Source organism: Diaphorina citri, unplaced genomic scaffold (assembly GCF_000475195.1).
Source record: "Diaphorina citri unplaced genomic scaffold, Diaci psyllid genome assembly version 1.1 scaffold1007, whole genome shotgun sequence".
NCBI classification, from domain to species: domain Eukaryota; kingdom Metazoa; phylum Arthropoda; class Insecta; order Hemiptera; family Psyllidae; genus Diaphorina; species Diaphorina citri.
The window spans coordinates 153,532-178,372 of NW_007378438.1; the positions used below are offsets into that span (position 1 = coordinate 153,532).

General features: G+C 37.8%; 4 protein-coding genes across 6 annotated transcripts; 1 reads left to right on the top strand and 3 right to left on the bottom strand.

Moving 5' to 3' along the window:
- Window positions 1-988: 988 nt before the first annotated feature.
- On the bottom strand, window positions 989-17,914 carry LOC103513685 (RING finger and SPRY domain-containing protein 1-like). Its single transcript, XM_017445912.2, has 11 exons — window positions 17,566-17,914; window positions 16,373-16,494; window positions 10,127-10,161; window positions 9,607-9,792; window positions 9,045-9,049; window positions 8,129-8,284; window positions 7,112-7,216; window positions 4,434-4,581; window positions 3,852-4,084; window positions 1,793-1,897; window positions 989-1,379 (listed from the first exon to the last, which is right to left on the bottom strand). The coding sequence occupies exons 1-11, from the start codon at window positions 17,778-17,780 to the stop codon at window positions 1,301-1,303; spliced, it is 1,389 nt and encodes a 462-aa protein (XP_017301401.2). The 5' UTR covers window positions 17,781-17,914; the 3' UTR covers window positions 989-1,300.
- Window positions 12,328-22,606, bottom strand: LOC103513674 (ran GTPase-activating protein 1). 3 transcript variants are annotated; one of them, XM_008478522.3, is made up of 6 exons: window positions 16,835-17,115; window positions 16,057-16,190; window positions 15,221-15,408; window positions 14,096-14,873; window positions 13,568-13,868; window positions 12,328-13,241 (listed from the first exon to the last, which is right to left on the bottom strand). In XM_008478522.3, exons 2-6 carry the CDS (start codon window positions 16,187-16,189, stop codon window positions 12,869-12,871), a joined length of 1,773 nt encoding a protein of 590 aa, XP_008476744.1. In that variant the 5' UTR covers window position 16,190; window positions 16,835-17,115; the 3' UTR covers window positions 12,328-12,868. The 3 variants fall into 3 exon arrangements, with proteins under 3 accessions (XP_008476744.1, XP_026682615.1, XP_008476745.1); XM_008478523.3 differs by lacking the exon at window positions 16,835-17,115 and adding an exon at window positions 21,619-21,773 and having other exon boundaries at window positions 12,461-13,241; XM_026826814.1 differs by lacking the exons at window positions 16,057-16,190; window positions 16,835-17,115 and adding an exon at window positions 22,544-22,606.
- Window positions 19,037-20,929, bottom strand: LOC103513686. Its single transcript, XM_026826822.1, has 4 exons — window positions 20,883-20,929; window positions 20,182-20,482; window positions 19,726-19,854; window positions 19,037-19,403 (listed from the first exon to the last, which is right to left on the bottom strand). Exons 1-4 carry the CDS (start codon window positions 20,914-20,916, stop codon window positions 19,037-19,039), a joined length of 831 nt encoding a protein of 276 aa, XP_026682623.1. The 5' UTR covers window positions 20,917-20,929.
- LOC103513687 (coiled-coil domain-containing protein 102A) lies at window positions 22,309-24,682 on the top strand. The gene is made up of 6 exons (XM_026826823.1): window positions 22,309-22,312; window positions 22,872-23,006; window positions 23,070-23,246; window positions 23,300-23,510; window positions 23,943-24,168; window positions 24,611-24,682. Exons 1-6 carry the CDS (start codon window positions 22,309-22,311, stop codon window positions 24,680-24,682), a joined length of 825 nt encoding a protein of 274 aa, XP_026682624.1.
- The last annotated feature ends 159 nt before the right edge of the window (window positions 24,683-24,841 follow it).

The window sequence follows — 24,841 nt, forward strand, 5'->3', positions numbered from 1 at the left end:
AATTAATTTTACGTAACACTTAGGTAATCATCTAATTTAATTTTATTTCTATCCTTTAGGTTTTAGGTAATCATCTAATTTAATTTTATTTCTATCATTTAGGTTTTAGGTAATCATCTAATTTCATTTTATTTCTATCATTTAGGTAATCATCGAATTTAATTTTATTTCTACCATTTAGGTAATCATCTAATTTAATTTTATTTCCATCATTTCAGGAGGAAAAGCAGATGATTTTATTTCGGATAATAACAGTCTTGCATTCTCATGAAACGTACAACAAGGGAACACGGTGTAGATCGAACGAGTTATGAATAAATATAAAATGGATGTTCGCTTGTTCATTTTATAACTCTCGAAAAATGAAATAACCTAGCTGAAAGTTTACGAAAGAGGTAGTTCACATACACAAAAAGCCCACTGTTTCCCACCTTGTCGTTAAAAAAAAAAATTGTGTCGCGTGTAGTGGGAACACTCTCGTTTAAATTACATTGCTTACAGGACATTATTTGGGGGAAAAAATCAGATGAAATTCACAAGTGGAAACGGGCCTTAAGGCTTAGTTAGGTGTAGGGGCAAACAGCCCCATGAGTTCAGCTTATACGAACCTCTAGTTAACTGGAAAAAATTCAAATATGCTTTTAGAATCAAAGCAACTGAAGAACAGTTTTCCGAAATAAGTACGTACCGAGTTACCTATCCACTTGTTGTCCTACCCCTCAGGTCTTGGCCAAAAAAAAGTATATAGGTACCTAGGCCCTTTTTTAGTTAAAAAAGGGGGGTTTCACTGCCTTTTTTGTTTTTGTTTTTTTTTTTTCGTAGCAATGAAACAACTGCTAAATGGATGGAAGGAACTTAACGGGTCCAACAGTGAAGTTCAGACAGCATAGGCTACAAGCCACGCAGCACCTTATAATCATGTATGAGGCATCTTTCAAAAGTAAGATCACTTGATATACGCCCAAGATTAGTTAAAAAGGGGGTTTCACTGCCTTTTTTGTTTTTGGTTTTTTTTTTCGACTGCTACATGGATGGAACTGATGGAAGGAACTTAACGGGTCCAACAGTGAAGTTGAGACAGCATAGGCTACAAGCCACGCAGCACCTTATAATCATGTATGAGGCATCTTTCAAAAGTAAGATCACTTGATATACGCCCAAGATTTCATTGAATTCCTATATCACCTGATGCCTCCAAGGATTCCTTGAATGCCGTGTCTTTGAGGTCTTGCGGTTAGGGCTCTAGGAAACAGATAAGCTTGGGGTTTCTGAATCCGAAAGGACAGATAATGACGAGGTTTCATAATTCTATGGCGGAAATTTTGGCTCGACACATCGGACACTCACTGATCATCACACAACATTTCTTGCAGAATCCACTGAAACAAGAAAGCAGAAGAAACATTAATTAATTATTATTACAAATAAATAAACAAGCTCCCAGCCTGTTACTGGTTGATCAACACAGCAATAACATTCATTACTATGGAAATCTTCATTCTCATAGGGAAAGCCAGCGGCAACAGCACGTTGAATGCGCCAGTTCTGAGTTCCCGGATTAGATTTTTCCCTCTTTAAACGGACTTTAATGGTGTTAAGCATAAATGCTTGTCACAAATGTCATTCCCCACTTAATACACTACACAAAATTTTATAACTTGACGTGAACTAGAACCACCAAACTTCAGATTCAAGGTCCAGGTTGGGAAATCGTTCCAATTACTTTTTTTTTCCAGCTTTTGTATGGACCTAGTAAGTAGAGATAGGGAAGTAATTAGTTCGATTAGCTTACCTGTGTCCACATGGCCTGAGTGTGACTTCTGCTTTGGAATCGAAACATAACGTACAACTATCTTCTTGAACTAGAATATTACGAAGCTGTTCCATTTGAATGTGTCTGGAAGTGAACGAAAAGGAAGAATATTAGCTATTAATTTATCAAGTTTCCATTTGTTATTTTTACAACATAACAACATCAGAACATACAAAATTAATTTAAATGGTATACCCATCCGTAAAAGCAGAGCTTGTGCCACGGATGGGGACAAGTATGATACAAGTTACAAGTTAAGTTGTCTTGACTACCAACCTAGTTAGCTTGAAAAGTAGAATGTCATTTAAACACTAGCACTTCGGTGGTCGCGGGTTTGATTTCAGCCCGGGGCTGACGTTGTACTAAGCATATAATGTTCAGTCTTGGAACGGCTGGTTTTCTCCTATCCTCTCTTCTTCAATTTTGAGACGATAAAACCTCTGTTGTTGTTGTTGGTGTTTTTTTTCTGACCAAAGCTGACCGAGCATTTTGCATGGTTTGAGTTTTGGTCATTCTTGTTTTGCTTAAGCCAGGGGCCACAAAGTGAGTTTAAACTCGGTTTAAGTTTAACTCTCGAATTATGCAATCTGATTGGTTGATTTTTAAAAATTTCAGCCAATCAGATTGCTCAAACCGAGATTAAAACTTAAAACGAGTTGAAACTAACTTTGTCGCCCCAGACCTTAGCATTCAAATCCGCCTGACTCAACCTGACCTTAGCATTCAAACCAAAAAAAAAAACCGCCAACCGCTGCACCGATCTTAACCAAAAGTTTTGTGTTGCAGCCTTATCACATTTGTGGCCTACATACCAAATTTCAAGTCTCTGAATTTCTTTCGAGCAGTTAACCACCCATAAAGGGAACTATTGTGTCTCATAAGAACAGTTCTCGAGGTTTTCGTTCCAACAGGGTGTAAGAAAAAGTACACTATAGCCTAGTGAGCTTCAAAGGCAGCGCACCAAACTTGTAAGCACTAGGTCAGTGATTCCCACCCAGGGCGGATTTTATTCTAAACGGATAAGGCTGTCTTTTTAGCCCGTCCTTCCTTTATTATTACGATAGTAATAAAAAAAGGTATAGTGGACGGGCTATTAAAATCCTTAATAATATTATTTGAGCCTTCCACTAAGAGTGCCAAATTTTCACTTCCAGATAACAGTCGGACTCACGCTGATCGTGTTTCGTCACAAAATTAACACCCCGTACGATCACAAGGAAAGACCTCGCTATATCAAACGAATCGACAACCTCATTCTGGCCGGAGTATTTCTGGTGACTATTCTCAATGTGTTCATTGCCACCTTCACCACATTCGGTGACAAAATTCTTCATTATCCTCCCTCGCGGTAGCGATTGCTAAGTCGCAGAGCGCGGGTTTGAACTCCAACGGAGACATGGAATTTTATTCTTGATTAGGTTAAATTAGATTAGACATCCTAGATACATTTTTACCCAATGAAAAATACAGTAATTAACTGATGACATTTTATTTTAGGTCCGGGGCCACAAAAAGAGTTTAAACTCACTTTGTGGCCCGGGGGTTCGATGTTTCGAAGGTGTTATTATATTTATGTAGAGCTGAGTTACATGGAAGGGAATGTCTTTGGTGCGCCCTCTCCTAAAATCTTCCTTTCAACCAAAGAATAGGTCAATTATTATTATTTTCTCATTCAAAGAAATACATATGGGTAATTAAAATAAATAAATAAACGGACATTCAAAGCACATCGCAGAAGGCCTTTTTCAAATGATGGTTTGTGAGTGATGAAAAATATATGGATTTCTTTATTTCGTAATATTACACGGATAAAATAATAATGTCTTATGGGAAAATGATTCATGTTATATAAAACTGATCATGGTTCTAGCCGTCAGACGTTGAAACTTCGTCTTGCTCTTTATGTTTGAGTTTTACCTCTCTCCCGGCGGTAGATTCACATTGAACAGATGTGACGTCACAGCTACCACTCTCCCATTGAGATAGATCATGGTTCTAGCCGTCAGACTTCGTCTTGCTCTTTATGTTTGAGTTTTACCTCTCTCCCGGCGGTAGATTCACATTGAACAGATGTGATGTCACAGCTACCACTCTCCCATTGAGATAGAACACGGACTCCCTCGCCTCCACGTCTAGTAGACAGCCCAGAATATCACCCGGATGCCACATGCCTTCGTTAGGAGGATCTTCAGACTTGGCATCATGCCAGATAAGTTGCCGACACCCGTCGTACGCTACACTGTACTCGTCATCCCCAATACCGTAGCCTTCCTGAGAAACGAAAGAAAAAGGAATTTTATGTGATAATCTCAGCTTTGTCTGGCTGGGGGACTTTTAAAGAGGGAGTATACCAGCCTGAATTCACCTTGCTATAGAAATAGTAAAGGTTGAGTGCGAAGGGCATCTGCTCGTAATATTTGTAGCCAAAACCAAATGTCAGACTAAAGCAACCATTTTAGTTAGGGCTGATTGAGAGGCTGACAAAAAAAAAAAAAAAAAAAAAAAAAAAAAAAAAAAAAAAACCCCTTACAAAACTAAAACTGATTAATTCGTTCAAAGACTGAAATACCAACACCTTGTATAAATGTATAAATACACAGCAAACAAAACAGCAACTTACATGATTCAAGAATTTACTCTTTTTCGTAGCCCACCCTATTTGCATGACCCCGGCACTTCGAATCTTAGTTTCATAATACCAAACTCCTGACGTCACTTCGAATGTACACCGAACACTCTCAAACGAGTATGCATCACATCTTGCCTGAAATCAATTAAATCATGAATAATATTTGTGATTTTATTTTTCAAGAAGTTTGATAGAGGGAACTGTAACTGCTCTAAGGTCTTATAGTCACGAGATCGAAGAGAGAAGGAAGACAGGATAGGAGAACGCAAGCCGTATTTTTCAAGAAGTTTGATAGATGGAACTGTAACTGCTAAGGTCTTATAGTCACGAGATCGAAGAGAGAAGGAAGACAGGATAGGAGAACGCAAGCCGTTCCGAGAACAAACCTTATTCGTTCAGGACAAAATCCGCCCCGGGCGGGAATTGAGCCCGTGGACTCGCGCTTTTGTGATTTTTTTTTCAAGAAGTTTGATAGAGGGAACTGTAACTGCTAAGGTCTTATAGTCACGAGATCGAAGAGAGAAGGAAGACAGGAGAGGAGAACGCAAGCCGTTCCGAGAACAAACCTTATTCGTTCAGGACAAAATCCGCCCCGGGCGGGAATTGAGCCCGTGGACTCGCGCTTACAAGGCAGACGCTCTACCAACCAAGATAACTAGGCTGGCTTTTTGTGATAAAGCCAGAGCCTTTTCACAACTTCTCTGGATATCACAACATTACTATTATTACTAAATGGCTCGTTTGCAAATTGATTCCCATTTTTTGCCAATCTTTTTACACTGGTAATGGTAAAGCCACCGTCGCTACTCGATTGAAGTATCTACTCAATTTATTGTCTTCACGCAAACTACAAGCACAGAGCTGAAAAAATTTCGACTATGCTGGGATTAGAACCCGGGAACTACGTAGTGTGATACTCGGACGGGCTCATGAGGAATTCATAATGATTATAATGAATCATAACTAAAGTATAACGACCTAATGACTATGAGATAAGATAAGGGTTAGCGAAGTTCCACACTAATTATGACAGCTACATATTTGTAAAACATAAAATTTTATTTTTCTTTGTGATCCTAATCACAACTTAGATAAGGGATCATTACAACATTATACGTAACAAATTGAGGCATCATCACGACCATATCATACTAGTGTCCTATATTTACTTTCCCCCTTATTTCCCTCCAAAAAATTTACGTTTCCTGGTTTATGTTTGCACTTATCTATCGAGAAAAGTCGAGAAATCGTAATGAAAATTCAATGTCCTTTTATTTCCTTATTTAACAGTCAATGTCCTATCTTGTCCTTAAACATGAAACTCCATATGAGATTAGCATCCATCATGAATATTCGTCTAGTCTAGACTAGACTAGGACTCTAGGGAATCAATAAGTAGGCATTTATTAATAAATTATCATGCAAACACATCTCAATTAAGAACATTAATTTTTCTGACTGCAATGAGTTGCGTGATTATTTTTTCTGACTGCAATAAGTTGCGTGATTATTTATCCAGTATGAACTTTTCCAAGTCACCTTTGAATATCAATTCCATACCCGGTGAATTAATCATGGGCATGATACACCCAAGGAATGTATCACACATAGTTGACTCAAAACCCACCGTGTATGGACAAATGAAACTGTCAGAAGACATTTGATTGTGTTCCCATTTTTTGCCAATCTTTTTACACTAGTAATGGTAAAGCCGCCGTCACTACTCGATTGAAGTATATACCTACTCAATTTATTGTCTTCACGCAAACTACAAGCACAGAGCCGAAAAATTTTCGACTATGCCGGGATTAGAACCCGGGAACTGCGTAGTGTGATACTCGGACGGGCTCATGAGGAATTCATAATGATTATAATGAATCATAACTAAAGTATAACGACCTAATGACTATGAGATAAGATAAGGGTTAGCGAAGTTCCACACTAATTATGACAGCTACATATTTGTAAAACATAATTTTTCATTTTTCTTTGTGTTCCTAATCACAACTTATATAAGGGATCATTACAACATTATACGTAATAAATTGAGGCATCATCACAACCACATCATACTACTGTCCTATATTTACTTTTCCCCTTATTTCCCTCCAAAAAATTTACGTTTCCTGGTTTATGTTTGCACTTATCTATCGAGAAAAGTCGAGAAATCGTTAATTAATTATTATTACAAATAAATAAACAAGCTCCCAGCCTGTGACTGGTTGATCAACACAGCAATAACAATCATTACTATGGAAATCTTCATTCTCATAGGGAAAGCCAGCGGCAACAGCAAGTTGAATGCACCAGTTCTGAGTTCCCGGATTAGATTTTTCCCTCTTTAAACGGACTTTAATTGTGTTAAGCATAAATGCTTGTCACAAATGTCGTTCCCCACTTAATACACTACACAAAATTTTATAACTTGACTTGGACTAGAACCACCAACCTTTAGAATCAAGGTCCAGGTTGGGAAATCGTTCCAATTACTTTTTTTTCCAGCTTTTGTATGGACCTAGTAAGTAGAGATAGGGAAGTAATTAGTGACTAGAACCACCAAACTTCAGATTCAAGGTCCAGGTTGGGAAATCGTTCCAATTACTTTTTTTCCAGCTTTTGTATGGACCTAGTAAGTAGAGATAGGGAAGTAATTAGTTCGATTAGCTTACCTGTGTCCACATGGCCTGAGTGTGACTTCTGCTTTGGAATCGAAACATAATGTACAACTATCTTCTTGAACTAGAATATTACGAAGCTGTTCCATTTGAATGTGTCTGGAAGTGAACGAAAAGGAAGAATATTAGCTATTAATTTATCAAGTTTCCATTTGTTATTTTTACAACATAACAACATCAGAACATACAAAATTAATTTAAATGGTATACCCATCCGTAAAAGCAGAGCTTGTGCCACGGATGGGGACAAGTATGATACAAGTTACAAGTTAAGTTGTCTTGACTACCAACCTAGTTAGCTTGAAAAGTAGAATGTCATTTAAACACTAGCACTTCGGTGGTCGCGGGTTTTATTTCAGCCCGGGGCTGAAATCAGTCTTGGAACGGCTGGTTTTCTCCTATCCTCTCTTCTTCAATTTTGAGACGATAAAACCTCTGTTGTTGTTGTTTTTTTTTAGAACCAATTAGGACCAAAGCTGACCGAGTATTTTGCACGGTTCGAGTTTTGGTCATTCCTGTTTTGCTTAAGCCAGGGGCCACAAAGTGAGTTTAAACTCGGTTTAAGTTTAACTCTCGAATTATGCAATCGTTCTTGGAACGGCTGGTTTTCTCCTATCCTCTCTTCTTCAATTTTGAGACGATAAAACCTCTGTTGTTGTTGGTGTTTTTTTTTTTTTCTGACCAAAGCTGACCGAGTATTTTGCATGGTTTGAGTTTTGGTCATTCCTGTTTTGCTTAAGCCAGGGGCCACAAAGTGAGTTTAAACTCGGTTTAAGTTTAACTCTCGAATTATGCAATCTGATTGGTTGATTTTTAAAAATTTCAGCCAATCAGATTGCTCAAACCGAGATTAAAACTTAAAACGAGTTGAAACTAACTTTGTCGCCCCAGACCTTAGCATTCAAATCCGCCTGACTCAACCTGACCTTAGCATTCAAACCAAAAAAAAAAATAAAAATAAAATAATAATAATAATAATAAAATAAGCTAAAAAAAGAAAAGGTCTGTTACCTAGGCAGTACAATTCGGTCTTCATCTGTCAGTGAAGCGTGCTCGTTGAAACATTGAAACTCTCTACTGGGTGGAAACAGAAACGTGCTCTTGTTTCCAAAATTGAAGCGACACTGTTGAAACGACATGAAACTGGCGGCAGCGAAATAACCCACCCTGTAAATGACCAAAATAAATCGATTAGCGCTAATACTTTCCGTGTCCAAGGGCCATCAAATGCCATTTAAATAATTTGTTCCCAATGTTTTGCCACTTGTATTATTATTAGCATTAATAACAATTTGTTCTTTTCCGTTTTTTATGGGTGATGTCTTTATTTATTGTCAAACAAATTATTACATTCATTTGATCCCAATAGATCTAAAAATGTCGCAGTGATGTCATACTTCTCTCGTATGATTTTAAGTAATAACAAAATGCATTCATAAATCCATATTATGTATTGTATGATTAATCTTCCCCCCCGTCCTTCATTCCATAAACAATGGAGGTGAATTCATTTTTACGGTGTAAAATGTGAGTAATGCAAGTATTCGACATACGTATGTGTTTTGCGTTCAATCATAAATGTACATGATGTTCCACAAAACACGTAAGGCCAGGGCCACCATCTGAGTTTGAACTATTTTCCATTAGGCGTTTTATGAAAACATTCCATCCATTTAATCACTGAAGGCATTAGCTGACAGTAAATATTGAAGTAAACAACCAGTAGATTGGAATCCCTTTGTTACTGTTTACATCTTTGATAGGTACATAAATATTCAATCCTCCTGCTTCTTTAACCTCTTTTTCCTTGTGGGGTGAGCACATGACTGATTATTTTATCATGCTCCCTTTATTAATTTACAACATTATGTCCCTCTAGATTGAGTGAGACTAGAACTTTGACCTCATTGATGGCATCTACAATCACTTTGGCTGTAAATGAAGAGGAAGTAATGTTTAGATTTCACTCCAAGGTGTTCAAACTTTGCAGCCTCTTATTTGGGGTATTTAAAATTGTATCATTTTTACAAGATCACTTACCATCAACATTATGCTCCCTTATAAAATATTTTTTGTTTTGTTACATAGCTCTAAATAACAGCTTTAGACTCACACAAATACTTTTTACTTTCAGTTTTTTAGTTGAAAACAAATAGCTTTTTAGTTTAAGTACAGCTCTAAAATAAATTAAATTTCTACTTACTAAATTAGCTACAAGATACTCTAGTGTGCCTTGTGTAAGCATGGCAACGCTACTTGGCCCTGCCATGAGGACATGACTGATTATTTTATCATGCCCCCTTTATTAATTTACAACATTATGCTCACTTGTAAAATATTTTTTGTTTTGTTACATAGCTCTAAATTACAGCTTTAGACTCACAAAAATACTTTATAGTACACACTTAGTACTACTTTACACAAATACTTTTTACTTTCAGCTTTTTAGTTTAAGTACAGCTCTAAAAATAAATTAAATTTCTACTTACTAAATTAGCTACAAGATACTCTAGTGTGCCTTGTGTAAGCATGGCAACGCTACTTGGCCCTGCCAGTTTCTCGGCAAGGAGTCCTAATATGATACACATGTTGCACTGTTGACAAGGTGTCCGTCTTCCTTTTGTAGAACTTTCTTTGGAAAGATCAAACATTTTACACAAACGTATCACTGTATCCTGAAAACACAAAGATAAGGCTTAAAGCTATAATTCTGTTCCTAGTGATCCCATCACAAAGCCAAGATAAGTGAGCAACACCTACTGAGTTGTATGTAAGTATCCATAAGATTACTTCTTTTGCATGTATTTGCATAGAACTCCCATAGTTCTCGTAGGTTTCTTAACATACACTTTAAAAACATAATCCTAATTTATTTATTTTGACATGATATCATGAGAAATTTTGCACAGTGTAGTTACCTTGTTTGGTAGAGGACAATCATCTAGTAAAAATACTATGACAGCGAGATTTTGACATGATATCATGAGAAATTTTGCACAGTGTAGTTACCTTGTTTGGTAGAGGACAATCATCTAGTAAAAATACTATGACAGCGGGCGTTTTAACTATGGTTTATGCATGTCGTTCGCGCAGTTCAATCTTTAAATTTATCTAACTCTTGAACTAAGCAAATCTGATTGGTTGATTCCAAACTTTTTCAGCCAATCAGATTAAATTAATTAAAAAATCAAAGTTTAAACTTAGATTCAGACAGCCTAGTTAGCTTGGATTGTAGTTCGTTCGCCTTGTAAGCGCTAGGTCGCGGGTTCGATTCCCGCCAGTTCCCTCTACCAAACAAAACTCTTAAAAAAAAACTGATCATGGTTCTAGCCGTCAGACGTTGAAACTTCGTCTTGCTGTTTATGTTTGAGTTTTACCTCTCTCCCGGCGGTAGATTCACATTGAACAGATGTGACGTCACAGCTACCACTCTCCCATTCAGATAGAACACGGACTCCCTCGCCTCCACGTCTAGTAGACAGCCCAGAATATCACCCGGATGCCAGGCGTTTTAACTATGGTTTATGCATGTCGTTCGCGCAGTTCAAACTTTAAATTTATCTAACTCTTGAACTAAGCAAATCTGATTGGTTGATTCCAAACTTTTTCAGCCAATCAGATTAAATTAATTAAAAAAATTCACAGTCTGAAATAATTGACAAAGATGACTAATTTATCACCAACTTCTGGAAGATAAAAGAGAACAGTAGATAATCAATCACAACCGCAGGCCTAATAGAGAAAGTAAATGTCTTATTGTCTATTTAAAGTGATAAGGACTGCTATTAATAGGTATCAAGAGATAAAAATTATCAGGAAAACTCTTTATCCCATTTTCCATTTCTTTTCACTTCGAACTTTTTAAAAAAAAAACTTATAATAACATGAAGCCGCGTTTACATGATCGCCATCCGTCCATCGGTCGCGATGCAGTGTTGCCAAGTGCTCAAAGCAACGCAGCGCAACCACTTCGAACTTTTTTTAAAAAAAACTTAATAACATGAAGCCGCGTTTACATGATCGCCATCCGTCCATCGGTCGCGATGCAGTGTTGCCAAGTGCTCAAAGCAACGCAGCGCAAGTTTCACACGAAGCACGGTCTCACAAGGTACCTACCTACATTCCCATATTTTTGGCTTGCAGTAGTATGAGTACCTACCTATCTGGATTGGTTTTCATCGGCATTCTCACTAATCCTCACATTACTTATTGCTTTTTTTATGCGTGGAAAGCTCCTGACTTTGGATAACAAGGCAGACGCTCTACCAACCAAGATAACTAGGCTGGCCTTTGTGATAAAGCCAGAGCCTTTTCACAACTCCTCTGGATATCACAACATTACTATTATTACTAAAAGGCTCGTTTGCAAATTGATTCCCATTTTTTGCCAATCTTTTTACACTGGTAATGGTAAAGCCACCGTCGCTACTCGATTGAAGTATCTGTACTCGATTGAAGTATCTACTCAAATTATTGTCTTCACGCAAACTTCAAGCACAGAGCCGAAAAAATTTCGACTATGCCGGGATTAGAACCCGGGAACTGCGTGGTGTGATACTCGGACGGGCTCATGAGGAATTCATAATGATTATAATGAATCATAACTAAAGTATAACGACCTAATGACTATGAGATAATGAACCCGGGAACTACGTAGCGTGATACTCAGACGGGCTCATGAGGAATTCATAATGATTATAATGAATCATAACTAAAGTATAACGACCCAATGACTATGAGATAAGATAAGGGTTAGCGAAATTCCACACTAATTATGACAGCTACATATTTGTAAAACATAATTTTTTATTTTTGTGTTCCTAATCACAACTTAGATAAGTGATCATTACAACATCATGCGTAATAAATTGAGGCATCATCACGACCATATCATACTACTGTCCTATATTTACTTTTCCCCTTATTTCCCTCCAAAAAAATTACGTTTCCTGGTTCATGTTTGCACTTATCTATCGAGAAAAGTCGAGAAATCGTAATAAAAATTCAACGTCCTTTTATTTCCTTATTCAACAGTCAATGTCCTATCTTGTCCTTAAACATGAAACTCCATAACTTTGGATAAAACCAACACTTCTTCGAGAGCGCGTAGAATCGTAGATAATACAAGCAAAATAATATCAAAAAATATTACGCGAGAAAGGTACTCATTTTGAAACTATGAGTGCATTAATAATAATAATAAAAAAAAATAAACTTACGAAACAGGTTTTTACATTTATTATTAGTAGCTACACCAAATTATTTGCATATAATGGCAAAAATAAACATCAAAATCTGTACAACAATCAGTTCCTAAACAGAAAAAAAGAAAAAGGCTTACTGGTGGGTATTAAATTGTCTACATTAATTCCTACGACAAAATGAAACCACTCGTCTAGGCAATTATTTAGATCAAAACAGTTGTCCTCTGTAAGTACTTACTAAAAAAAATATATATATAAAAACAATATTTATGTTCTAGGAACCTACGATTTTAAACGTGAAAAAAAAAAGATGGTTTGAGAAATTCTCCTAATCTAAAAGAGAGTTGATTCTGTCAATTAGCATCCTATAGTTAACTGTAGTAGATACGTAAAGCAAAACAAAATTAGTGAATTAGGCAGCTACATAGATAGGTTCAAAAAATTCCAAAAGACTTTGATTTGAGGGTTGCCACAAACTCAATGAGCGGCGCACGTTTTACATACAAATACACATACGAGGACAATAAAACTCCACTTGGAAACAGAATCAATAACACTCCACAAGCTGTATGCCTGCTCGACTTTTCTTCTCGTCCATGAGTTTCATGCAGGCCAACAGTTGTGACTCAGTCAGTGACGGCAAAAGCTTCGCTTCAGACAGCAAACGCACCGCCGTCATGCACCCGTTCAAATTGTAGTTGATCTTGAACGATTTATCTTCGCACTTGATCAGTCCTAGGTGCACCAGCAGAGCGTTGGTGACTGTGGAGAGTTTGTCTGAGTTAGAGGCCCAATTGAAGAGCTCCCTGTAAAGGACTTTGGTACATTCAAACAGCGAGGAGGACGGAGACTGTAGGGTGGTTGTGGAGGGCACTAGACTCGACACTTTCATGATGGCCAGAAGCATGCTTTCCAAGTATCTGTCAACGTGATAAGCACAATGGTTTTTAGTCAGTACAAATACAAGGTTTTCTTAGAATAGTAAAATGTATTTTATCTCCTCTTAAGTAAATAATAGTAGCATGAACAGAAGATAAAACAACCAAAGGACGGATAAGCGTGCTAAAAAACGGGTGTCAACTTCACACCATATGCGATTTTTTTTTGTACACTCTGACGGTTGGCGTTTCGAATAAAATACATATATATTCCTACATAGGAGTATGTGCGACACCATTTACTTAGTTGTCAAATCGGGTAGTGCGTTAAAATCGCCCTATCTAATTGTCAATTCAATAGCACTCACCTGTCTTCAGGCTCACTGTTGATTTCATCAAGGAACAACTGAGCACAGTTAGGTCCAAGGGAATTGAACAATGAGACTGAAGGCGCCGCCAGGAAGTCAGTCACGGAATGTTGCTTCAACTGAGATACACTGTGAGACTGGTTGCTGGTATTGTGAGACTGGTTGCTGTTGTTGTGAGACTGGTTGCTGGCATTGTGAGAATGGTTGCTGTCGTTGTGTGACAGGTTGCTATTGTCACCTTCAGCATCCGAATCATTTTCCTCCTCACTTTCCTCATCTTGCTCTTCATCAGAACATTCTCCTGGGATTACACAGAGAACAAAACAATGTGATCTTAGTATGAATGTGTTAAAAATAAAATGAGTCTAGAGTAAACAGTACTTAAAAGATATTGGTACGAGTCTTGACTTCTTGATTACTTTATCCCCTTGCCTTAAATCAAGGTCAAAACATTTACTCACCATATTTATTTTCTCGACATAGGGACTGTAAGAATAATATCAGGATATTGATAAGAACCAAACTTACCTTCATCATCTTCCAACACGAGAGCCGCGGCCATACCGAAACTTTTCATCAGCTTCTCCATCTCCTCTACTCCTTCCTCTCCAAACTGATTCTCACTGACATTAATCTGCTTCAACTTTGTCTTATTTTTCATTGCCTTCACCAAGTCCAAACCGCCTTGTACAGAAATCTCATTACACGTCAGGTTTACGTCTTCAAGTGTGGTATTATCAGTGAGATACTTGGCGATAGAACTTGCTCCCGCTGATTTCAGAAGACAATCGCCGAGGTTTAGAATGGCCAGTGATGGCAACTTGGATAAGGCCTGACCAAGAGGTATGGCACCTTTGTACGTGATGGTGTTGTCATTCAGGTTAAGATGCCTGAGGTTCTTATTCTCTTCGAAGGCGTCACTTAGCGCCGTAATGCCCACATGGTATATTCCATTCTGTGGCATCTCCACACGCTCTAATGTTTTCAATTTCTTAAACACAGCAGCCAGCATTTTAGCGCCTTCATTTTCCAAACGGTTTCGTCCAGCAATAAACACTTTGAGTGCCAGAGGAGAGCCTTCCTTCTTACTGCTCTCATAACAATCATGCAGAGCCTTGGACAGAAGTTTGCATCCAGTAATACCTAGTCCATTGTTGTTAAGTTTCAATTCTTCCAAGGCAAAACAGCAGGAACTTCTCAGTAGATCAGCCAGACCTTCCACTCCAATAGGACCAAATGCATTGTCACTCAGGTCCAACTCTACAAGTCGGGCTCCTGCTTGTTGCAATCCATTGCCTAAATATCTCTGAAAATTTCAATATACACATATTATTTCATATTTCTAATTAGATGCCAGTTAGGACACTTACCAGTGTTCATTTTTGAACACTGCTGGATTAGGCACAAACACACCTAAAGTATTAATGCATTATTTCATAATTCTAATTAGATGCCAGTTAGGACACTTACCAGTGTTCATTTTTGAACACTGCTGGATTAGGCACAAACACACCTTCATAATTCTAATTAGATGCCAGTTAGGACACTTACCAGTGTTCATTTTTGAACACTGCTGGATTAGGCACAAACACACCTAAAGTTAATGCAAATGAAAAGCACAAATTCCAATCAAACAAATCTGTAGAAAATTACCAGAGCATCTGGGATCTCAGTCTTCATACGTCCAGTGAACATGTCCTTCCAAAGTGCTCTCTTGAAGTGTTCATGTTTAGACAAAGCATCAGCAATAGCCTTGGCTGCATTCACACCCAGAGTATTACCCTCTAGATTGAGTGAGACTAGAACTTTGACCTCATTGATGGCATCTACAATCACTTTGGCTGTAAATGAAGAAAAGAAAAAGGTGGGGATGAAGAGGAAGTAATGTTAAAAAAAAAAAACATTGGAAAATTGAAGGCTATTTATTCCATGTGTTAAAAGGCCCAGAATACTCCTGTACTGCATTATCTTGTACTTAGAGCCTCTTTTGGAATAAACCTTCCAATAAAAAGACTTTACAGCCAGTTTCAATCAATTTCAGATCAAAAGTGTCCTGGTCAGGGTCTCAGCAGATTTTTGAATTAGCCATTATTCCAGACTTCAGTTTTAATAGCTTAAAAAGATCACTCCTCTCAGGTCTTTAGATTTCACTCCAAGGTGTTCAAATTTTGCAGCCTCTTATTTGGGGTATTTAAAATTGTATCATTTTTACAAGATCACTTACCATCTTCTTTGTTGTCTAGTTTCAGTCCTTGCTGTACTACATTCCAAAAAAAGACTTTACAGCCTGTTTCAATCAATTTCAGATCAAAAGTGTCCTGGTCAGGGTCTCAGCAGATTTTTGAATTAGCCATTATTCCGGACTTCAGTTTTAATAGCTTAAAAAGATCACTCCTCTCAGGACTTTAGATTTCACTCCAAGGTGTTCAAACTTTGCAGCCTCTTATTTGGGGTATTTAAAATTGTATCATTTTTACAAGATCACTTACCATCTTCTTTGTTGTCTAGTTTCAGTCCTTGTCCAGCAAATGATAATTTAGTGCTGTCTTGTCCAGACTCTACAGAAATGCTTTCCAATTTCTTGAGTATGTCACTCACATCATCATTGGGTTTGTCAGTCATTCTGAAAAAGAAAAAGGGTTAAATAAATACATGTTATATTTGGAACAGGATGGTAGATAGGTAATATTGAAATACACTGGTACCTAATCTAGTGCCAGATTACAGTCACAAACCTTCCTTTGTGATTTAACTCTTATGAGAGTAAATTAGTATGTATGTACCAAATAATGCTCATATGAGTACCTATGACAGCTGGACCCAATGGATTATCAATAGGGATGACTGACACCATTGAGTTTATCACTTTAATCCATCCTTCCTCTTGATCAGCAATAGTGTGCAACTTGAGCAGAACTTCCGGGGGGCTAGGGAAAACACATAATGGTTACTTAATGTCATAGATAGATACCGTTGTTTTAATCATGCAGGCAATGTTCTTTGTTTGGCATTTTGGCACGCAACAACTGCAGGCAAAAAAGATAAGCTTGAAATTGGCTGACATTTATAACAAAGCATTTTGAAAATTGCCTGACATTTATTACAAAGCATTTGAGAACCCTGTTTCACAGTATGAGTACCAATGGACTTCAGGTAGGAGGTTTTTGCTATGGGTGTACAGTCCCATGGCAATCTTCTGTTTTTCATTGCCTAATCAAAGATACAGGACAGACATTAGTACAGAGTTGTCAACCGGTCCATACTTACTTGAATATTCTGGGTTCTGTTAAATTCTAGTAGGTATTTCAAAAGTTGTGTTTTCTTAGGTCAAAAAGCATGAAATGAAGATAGGTTACACAAATGTTTCAACTTCTCCGTTCAAAAATCCTGATATGGGCACCTTGATCACCAGTGCTGTTGAGGAAATATTTTAAACACTGGAAAACAATTTAAATAGGTATTTAATTAACATTAAGTAGGTAATTAATTTAATTAATTAATTTCAGGTTAATCTTCAATTTTTTAAAACACCACCATCCAAAAGTCCAAAAGATCAAAAATCCGTTTGTTTATGTTTATTGTTATTTGTTTTGTTTTTTGACAAACCGTTTTTTTGGCAGTTGGCACAGAGATTTTCCGACTAACTTTCTCCTGCTAAAAGCCGGGTTCACACGATACTTTTCAAATCTAGGAAAAGTGAAAAATAGAAAAAGGCTAAAAACGAATTAAATAATCTGTTTCACAAATGACTAAACTAAAGGAAAAAAAAACTCACTTTTTACTTTTTCCTCCATGCACAAAAAAAAGAGGTTTGAAGGCAACCAGATTGTACAACTTACTTTTCAATTCCTATTTTCCCAATCACTTTGAGTGTTTGTAGAATGAGAGGGCCCTGTTTCACAAATGACTAAACTAAAGGAAAAAAAAACTCACTTTTTACTTTTTCCTCCATGCACAAAAAAAAAGAGGTTTGAAGGCAACCAGATTGTACAACTTACTTTTCAATTCCTATTTTCCCAATCACTTTGAGTGTTTGTAGAATGAGCTCATCTATTTTGGCTTGATATTTACGACTTGGTAAATACCAGTCAGGATCATCATCTATTCTTTGGATACTACTTGACGAGGCTGGGTCATCAACAGATGGGGATCCATTTGCATTGGTACCATTATGATCCACATCTTTACAACATTTCCAATGACAGGCTCCCATTCTGACAGGAATCAATCATTTATTAATGAACGAAACACACAAACGCAAAAACAGTTACAAAAAGATCACAGTATTCACAGTCCTGAAATAATTGTAATGACAAAGATGACTAATTTATCACCAACTTCTGGAAGATAAAAAAGAGAACAGTAGATAATCATCACAACCGCAGGCCTAATAGAGAAAGTAAAAATCTAATTGTCTATTGTATAATAAAGTGATAAGGACTGGCTATTAATAGGTACCAAGAGATAAAATTATCAGGAAAACTCTTTATCCATTTTCCATTTCTTTTCACTTCGAACCTTTTTAAAAAAAAACTTATAATAACATGAAGCCGCGTTTTACATGATCGCCATCGTCGTCGATGCGTCGCATGCAGTGTTGCCAAGTGCTCAAAGCACGCCAAGCGCAAGTTTCACACGAAGCACGGTCTCACAAGGTACCTACCTACATTCCCCATATTTTTGGCTTGCAGTAGTATGAGTACCTACCTATCTGGATTGGTTTTCATCGGCATTCTCACTAATCCTCACATTACTTATTGCTTTTTTTATGCGTGGAAAGCTCCTGACTTTGGATAAAACCAACACTTCTTCGAGAGCGCGTAGAATCGTAGATAATACAAGCAAAATAATATCAAAAAATATTACGCGAGAAAGGTACTCATTTTGAAACTATGAGTGCATTAATAATAATAATAATAAAAAAAAAATAAACTTACGAAACAGGTTTTTACATTTATTATTAGTAGCTACACCAAATTATTTGCATATAATGGCAAAAATAAACATCAAAATCTGTACAACAATCAGTTCCTAAACAGAAAAAAAGAAAAAGGCTTACTGGTGGGTATTAAATTGTCTACATTAATTCCTACGACAAAATGAAACCACTCGTCTAGGCAATTATTTAGATCAAAACAGTTGTCCTCTGTAAGTACTTACTAAAAAAAATATATATATAAAAACAATATTTATGTTCTAGGAACCTACGATTTTAAACGTGAAAAAAAAAAGATGGTTTGAGAAATTCTCCTAATCTAAAAGAGAGTTGATTCTGTCAATTAGCATCCTATAGTTAACTGTAGTAGATACGTAAAGCAAAACAAAATTAGTGAATTAGGCAGCTACATAGATAGGTTCAAAAAATTCCAAAAGACTTTGATTTGAGGGTTGCCACAAACTCAATGAGCGGCGCACGTTTTACATACAAATACATATACGAGGACAATAAAACTCCACTTGGAAACAGAATCAATAACACTCCACAAGCTGTATGCCTGCCCGACTTTTCTTCTCGTCCATGAGTTTCATGCAGGCCAACAGTTGTGACTCCGTCAGTGACGGCAAAAGCTTCGCTTCAGACAGCAAACGCACCGCCGTCATGCACCCGTTCAAATTGTAGTTGATCTTGAACGATTTATCTTCGCACTTGATCAGTCCTAGGTGCACCAGCAGAGCGTTGGTGACTGTGGAGAGTTTGTCTGAGTTAGAGGCCCAATTGAAGAGCTCCCTGTAAAGGACTTTGGTACATTCAAACAGCGAGGAGGACGGTAAGGTGGTTGTGGAGGGCACTAGACTCGACACTTTCATGATGGCCAGAAGCATGCTTTCCAAGTATCTGTCAACGTGATAAGCACAATGGTTTTTAGTCAGTACAAATACAAGGTTTTCTTAGAATAGTAAAATGTATTTTATCTCCTCTTAAGTAAATAATAGTAGCATGAACAGAAGATAAAACAACCAAAGGACGGATAAGCGTGCTAAAAAACGGGTGTCAACTTCACACCATATGCGATTTTTTTTTGTACACTCTGACGGTTGGCGTTTCGAATAAAATACATATATATTCCTACATAGGAGTATGTGCGACACCATTTACTTAGTTGTCAAATCGGGTAGTGCGTTAATATCGCCCTATGTAATTGTCAATTCAATAGCACTCACCTGTCTTCAGGCTCACTGTTGATTTCATCAAGGAACAACTGAGCACAGTTAGAGACTGTAGGGTGGTTGTGGAGGGCACTAGACTCGACACTTTCATGATGGCCAGAAGCATGCTTTCCAAGTATCTGTCAACGTGATAAGCACAATAGTTTTTGGTCAGTACAAATACAAGGTTTTCTTAGAATAGTAAAATGTATTTTATCTCCTCTTAAGTAAATAATAGTACCATGAACAGAAGATAAAACAACCAAAGGACGGATAAGCGTGCTAAAAAACCGGTGTCAACTTCACACCATATGCGATTTTTTTTTAGTACACTCTGACGGTTGGCGCTTCGAATAAAATACATATATATTCCTACATAAGAGTATGTGCGACACCATTTACTTAGTTGTCAAATCGGGTAGTGCGTTAAAATCGCCCTATGTAATTGTCAATTCAATAGCACTCACCTGTCTTCAGGCTCACTGTTGATTTCATCAAGGAACAACTGAGCACAGTTAGGTCCAAGGGAATTGAACAATGAGACTGAAGGCGCCGCCAGGAAGTCAGTCACGGAATGTTGCTTCAACTGAGATACACTGTGAGACTGGTTGCTGGTATTGTGAGACTGGTTGCTGTTGTTGTGAGACTGGTTGCTGGCATTGTGAGAATGGTTGCTGTCGTTGTGTGACAGGTTGCTATTGTCACCTTCAGCATCCGAATCATTTTCCTCCTCACTTTCCTCATCTTGCTCTTCATCAGAACATTCTCCTGGGATTACACAGAGAACAAAACAATGTGATCTTAGTATGAATGTGTTAAAAATAAAATGAGTCTAGAGTAAACAGTACTTAAAAGATATTGGTACGAGTCTTGACTTCTTGATTACTTTATCCCCTTGCCTTAAATCAAGGTCAAAACATCTAGAGTAAACAGTACTTAAAAGATATTGGTACGAGTCTTGACTTCTTGATTACTTTATCCCCTTGCCTTAAATCAAGGTCAAAACATTTACTCACCATATTTATTTTCTCGACATAGGGACTGTAATATCAGGATATTGATAAGAACCAAACTTACCTTCATCATCTTCCAACACGAGAGCCGCGGCCATACCGAAACTTTTCATCAGCTTGAATAATATCAGGATATTGATAAGAACCAAACTTACCTTCATCATCTTCCAACACGAGAGCCGCGGCCATACCGAAACTTTTCATCAGCTTTACAGGAATCAATCATTTATTAATGAACGAAACACACAAACGCAAAAACAGTTACAAAAAGATCACAGTCTGAAATAATTGACAAAGATGACTAATTTATCACCAACTTCTGGAAGATGAAAGAGAACAGTAGATAATCAATCACAACCGCAGGCCTTAATAGAGAAAGTAAATGTCTAATTGTCTATTTAAAGTGATAAGGACTGCTATTAATAGGTATCAAGAGATAAAAATTATCAGGAAAACTCTTTATCCCATTTTCCATTTGTTTCCACTTCGAACTTTTTTTTTTTAAACTAATAACCTGAAGCCGCGTTTACATGATCGCCATCCGTCGCGATGCACTCGATGCAGTATTGCCAAGTGCTCAAAGCAACGCAGCGCAAGTTTCACACGAAGCACGGTCTCACAAGGTACCTACATTCCCATATTTTTGGCTTGCAGTAGTATGAGTATCTGGATTGGTTTTCATCGGCATTCTCACTAATCCTCACATTACTTATTGCTTTTTTTATGCGTGGAAAGCTCCTGACTTTGGATAATATGAGTACCAATGGACTTCAGGTAAGAGGTTTTTGCTATGGGTGTACAGTCCCATGGCAATCTTCTGTTGTTTTTCATTGCCTAATCAAAGATACAGGACAGACATTAGTACAGAGTTGTCAACCGGTCCATACTTACTTGAATATTCTGGGTTCTGTTAAATTCTAGTATTTCAAAAGTTGTGTTTTCTTAGGTCAAAAAGCATGAAATGAAGATAGGTTACACAAATGTCTCAACTTCTCCGTTCAAAAATCCTGACATGGGCACCTTGATCACCAGTGCTGTTGAGGAAATATTTTAAACACTGGAAAACAATTTAAATAGGTTTCAAAAGTTGTGTTTTCTTAGGTCAAAAACCATGAAATGAAGATAGGTTACACAAATGTTTCAAGTTCTCCGTTCAAAAATCCTGACATGGGCACCTTGATCACCAGTGCTGTTGAGGAAATATTTTAAACACTGGAAAACAATTTAAATAGGTATTTAATTAATATTAAGTAGGTAGTTAATTTAATTAATTAATTTCAAGAAGATAATCTTCAATTTTTTAAAACACCACCATCCAAAAGATCAAAAATCCGTTTGTTATTTGTTTTGTTTTTTGACAAACCGTTTTTTTGGCAGTTGGCACAGAGATTTTCCGACTAAATTTCTCCTGCTAAAAGCCGGGTTCACACGATTCTTTTCAAATCCAGGAAAAGTGAAAAATAGAAAAAGGCTAAAAACGAATTAAATAATGAATTAATTTATAATTTTACTATAAAAAGTGTGAAATTCTTTCATTTATTAATTAGAATAATTATTTAGAAAAAAAAATCGTTTTAAAGTATGAGCTGATTTATTTCAAAAAGATTTTACAGCCAGTTTCAATCAATTTGAGATCAAAAGTGTCCTGGTCAGGCTCTCAGCAGATTTTTGAATTAGCCATTATTCCGGACTTCAATTTTAATAGCTTAAAAAGATCACTCCTCTCAGGACTTTAGATTTCACTCCAAGGTGTTCAAACATTGCAGCCTCCTATTTGGGGTATTTAAAATTGTATCATTTTTACAAGGTCACTTACCATCTTCTTTGTTGTCTAGTTTCAGTCCTCGTCCAGCAAATGATAATTTAGTGTTTTAATGTGTTGAGTTTGAGTGGTAAATATCAGAGCTTTTTTCAATCTTGTTATTTCTTGTGGTCCTCTGTATCAAATGCTCTGACGTTTGACACTCTGTAGGTATGTTCATACCCTTAAACAACAAAAACGCTTGTTACACATGCTTGATCATCTCAGGCCCTTCAATTTAATAACTGTTCATACCCTTCAACAACAAAAACGCTTGTTACACATGCTTGATCATCTCAGGCCCTTCATTTTAATAACTAATGTTTGGTATTTCCCCTCAAAGATGTAGAAGAGTACGTGTTACAGTCGTCCGTACCCCGACATGCAGTCGAACTATTTCATTCGCCCAACACCACATCCTCCACCTCCAGTACCCCTCGCAAAGAAGCCCCGCCCACTTCTGACGACAGCCAATCAGGTTCGAGTCTGATTGAGGCACAGCTAATATTTAATAACTAATGTTTGGTATTTCCCCTCAAAGATGTAGAAGAATACGTGTTACAATCGTCCGTACCCCGACATGCAGTCGAACTATTTCATTCGCCCAACACCACAGCCTCCACTTCCAGTACCCCTCGCAAAGAAGCCCCGCCCACTTCTGACGACAGCCAATCAGGTTCGAGTCTGATTGAGGCACAGCTAATGTCCCTGGCGGTGAGTCCAGAGTGCAGCTCCAATGAAACGTTGCGACACAAACTGTCCATGGTGCAGCTACGGCTGGACGAGGCCATTCCAGTACCCCTCGCAAAGAAGCCCCGCCCACTTCTGACGACAGCCAATCAGGTTCGAGTCTGATTGAGGCACAGCTGATGTCCCTGGCGGTGAGTCCAGAGTGCAGCTCCAATGAAACGTTGCGACACAAACTGTCCATGGTGCAGCTACGGCTGGACGAGGCCACGAAAACGTTGCAAGCGGAACGAGAGTAAGTTGCAGTCGGAAATAAGTTTGTCTCCTCCTTGGTCTTTTTCCTAGTTCCCTCTACCAATCTTAAAAAAAGTAGGACCTGCTTAGGTAGGTACCTATAATTAAATAAAAATAAAAAGCATCAACCGAGGTTTCACCGTCCCGAAATCGAAGAGAGAAGAACAGAATGGGAGAAAGCCAGCCGTTCCGAGAACGAACCTTATCTGCTTAGGATCAAGTTCATCCCGTACCCGACCTAGATCTAGCGCCTGCCTTGTAAGCGACCTAGCACTTACAAGATAGGTGCGCTACCCTCCAATTTAACTAGGCTGGCGAGTGTTAAATCCAATTTACAGCTAACCCTTCTTTTCAAGATAGGTGCGCTACCCTCCAATTTAACTAGGCTGGCGAGTGTTAAATCCAATTTACAGCTAACCCTTCTTTTTCACAGAGAAAAACAAGCCCTCCATCGCACAATCGAAAAACTGGAAAACGAACTGACCGAGCTGAAAAGTAAATGTGAAGAGTTGAAGACATGTCGACAGGAGGCCGCGAGGGAGTTGTTAACCTTGCAAGATCTACATGAAGATACCGTGGCCAGCATTACTGCAGACCTCATGGATGAGGCCAGCACGAGAGAAGATATGGATAGACGACTTACGGAGCTCAGGGCACAGGTACATATGTTTGTATATTTATTTATTATTACTTTTTTAAAAGACCTGTGTCCGATCACTGACTCTCAACCCGGAGATGCTGGGTTCACACCCCGGCCAGGGCGGGAATTTTCTAACCAAATAGGCATGGATGTAAAAGAATGTGACTTGATGTAATGTGAAAGCGGTGCCGAGGTACAATCTTTTTTATTTTATTATTATTATTTTTCTATCCTTGCGTTTTAATACTAATTGTGAAATCCAATCGGTTTGAATCGGTTACTCGCAATGAGATAGACGCACTACCTTCCAAGTTAAACAAGGCTAGCTTACTACTGTTTGTTATTGCTATGAAGGAATTGTTAATTAGATTTATATTAGACATGTAAAATAGATGATGATTCGGAAAATCCCTAAGAACCCTAATCATATAAAATAAGGTATAATGATTGTTTTATTTCAGCTCGAAAGACTTCAGGCGGAAAACGCGTCCGAGTGGGGCAAACGGGAGCGCCTGGAAACCGAGAAGCTATAGATGATGATTCGGGAAATCCCTAAGAACCCTAATCATATAAAATAAGGTAAGAAATTAATGATTGTTTTATTTCAGCTCGAAAGACTTCAGGCGGAAAACGCGTCCGAGTGGGGCAAACGGGAGCGCCTGGAAACCGAGAAGCTAAGTCTGGAGCGGGAC

Excerpts from the sequence above, each read along its gene's own strand:
- LOC103513674 (XM_008478522.3), bottom strand. The coding sequence starts at position 16,189 with ATGACTGACAAACCCAATGATGATGTGAGTGACATACTCAAGAAATTG. Across the intron at positions 13,869-14,095 it reads CGTGTTGGAAGATGATGAAG|GAGAATGTTCTGATGAAGAG; the intron begins GTAAGTTTGGTT and ends GTGTAATCCCAG. Across the intron at positions 13,242-13,567 it reads AACAGTGAGCCTGAAGACAG|ATACTTGGAAAGCATGCTTC; the intron begins GTGAGTGCTATT and ends TCACGTTGACAG.
- LOC103513685 (XM_017445912.2), bottom strand. The coding sequence starts at position 17,780 with ATGGGAGCCTGTCATTGGAAATGTTGTAAAGATGTGGATCATAATGGT. Across the intron at positions 9,793-10,126 it reads ATTGTCCTCTACCAAACAAG|GATACAGTGATACGTTTGTG; the intron begins GTAACTACACTG and ends TTGTGTTTTCAG. Across the intron at positions 4,582-7,111 it reads CTCAGGCCATGTGGACACAG|TCAGGCAAGATGTGATGCAT; the intron begins GTAAGCTAATCG and ends ATTTAATTGATT.
- LOC103513686 (XM_026826822.1), bottom strand. The coding sequence starts at position 20,916 with ATGGCCGCGGCTCTCGTGTTGGAAGATGATGAAG. Across the intron at positions 20,483-20,882 it reads CGTGTTGGAAGATGATGAAG|GAGAATGTTCTGATGAAGAG; the intron begins GTAAGTTTGGTT and ends GTGTAATCCCAG. Across the intron at positions 19,855-20,181 it reads AACAGTGAGCCTGAAGACAG|ATACTTGGAAAGCATGCTTC; the intron begins GTGAGTGCTATT and ends TCACGTTGACAG.
- LOC103513687 (XM_026826823.1), top strand. Across the intron at positions 23,247-23,299 it reads GCTAATGTCCCTGGCGGTGA|CTACGGCTGGACGAGGCCAT; the intron begins GTCCAGAGTGCA and ends TCCATGGTGCAG. Across the intron at positions 24,169-24,610 it reads TTACGGAGCTCAGGGCACAG|CTCGAAAGACTTCAGGCGGA; the intron begins GTACATATGTTT and ends GTTTTATTTCAG.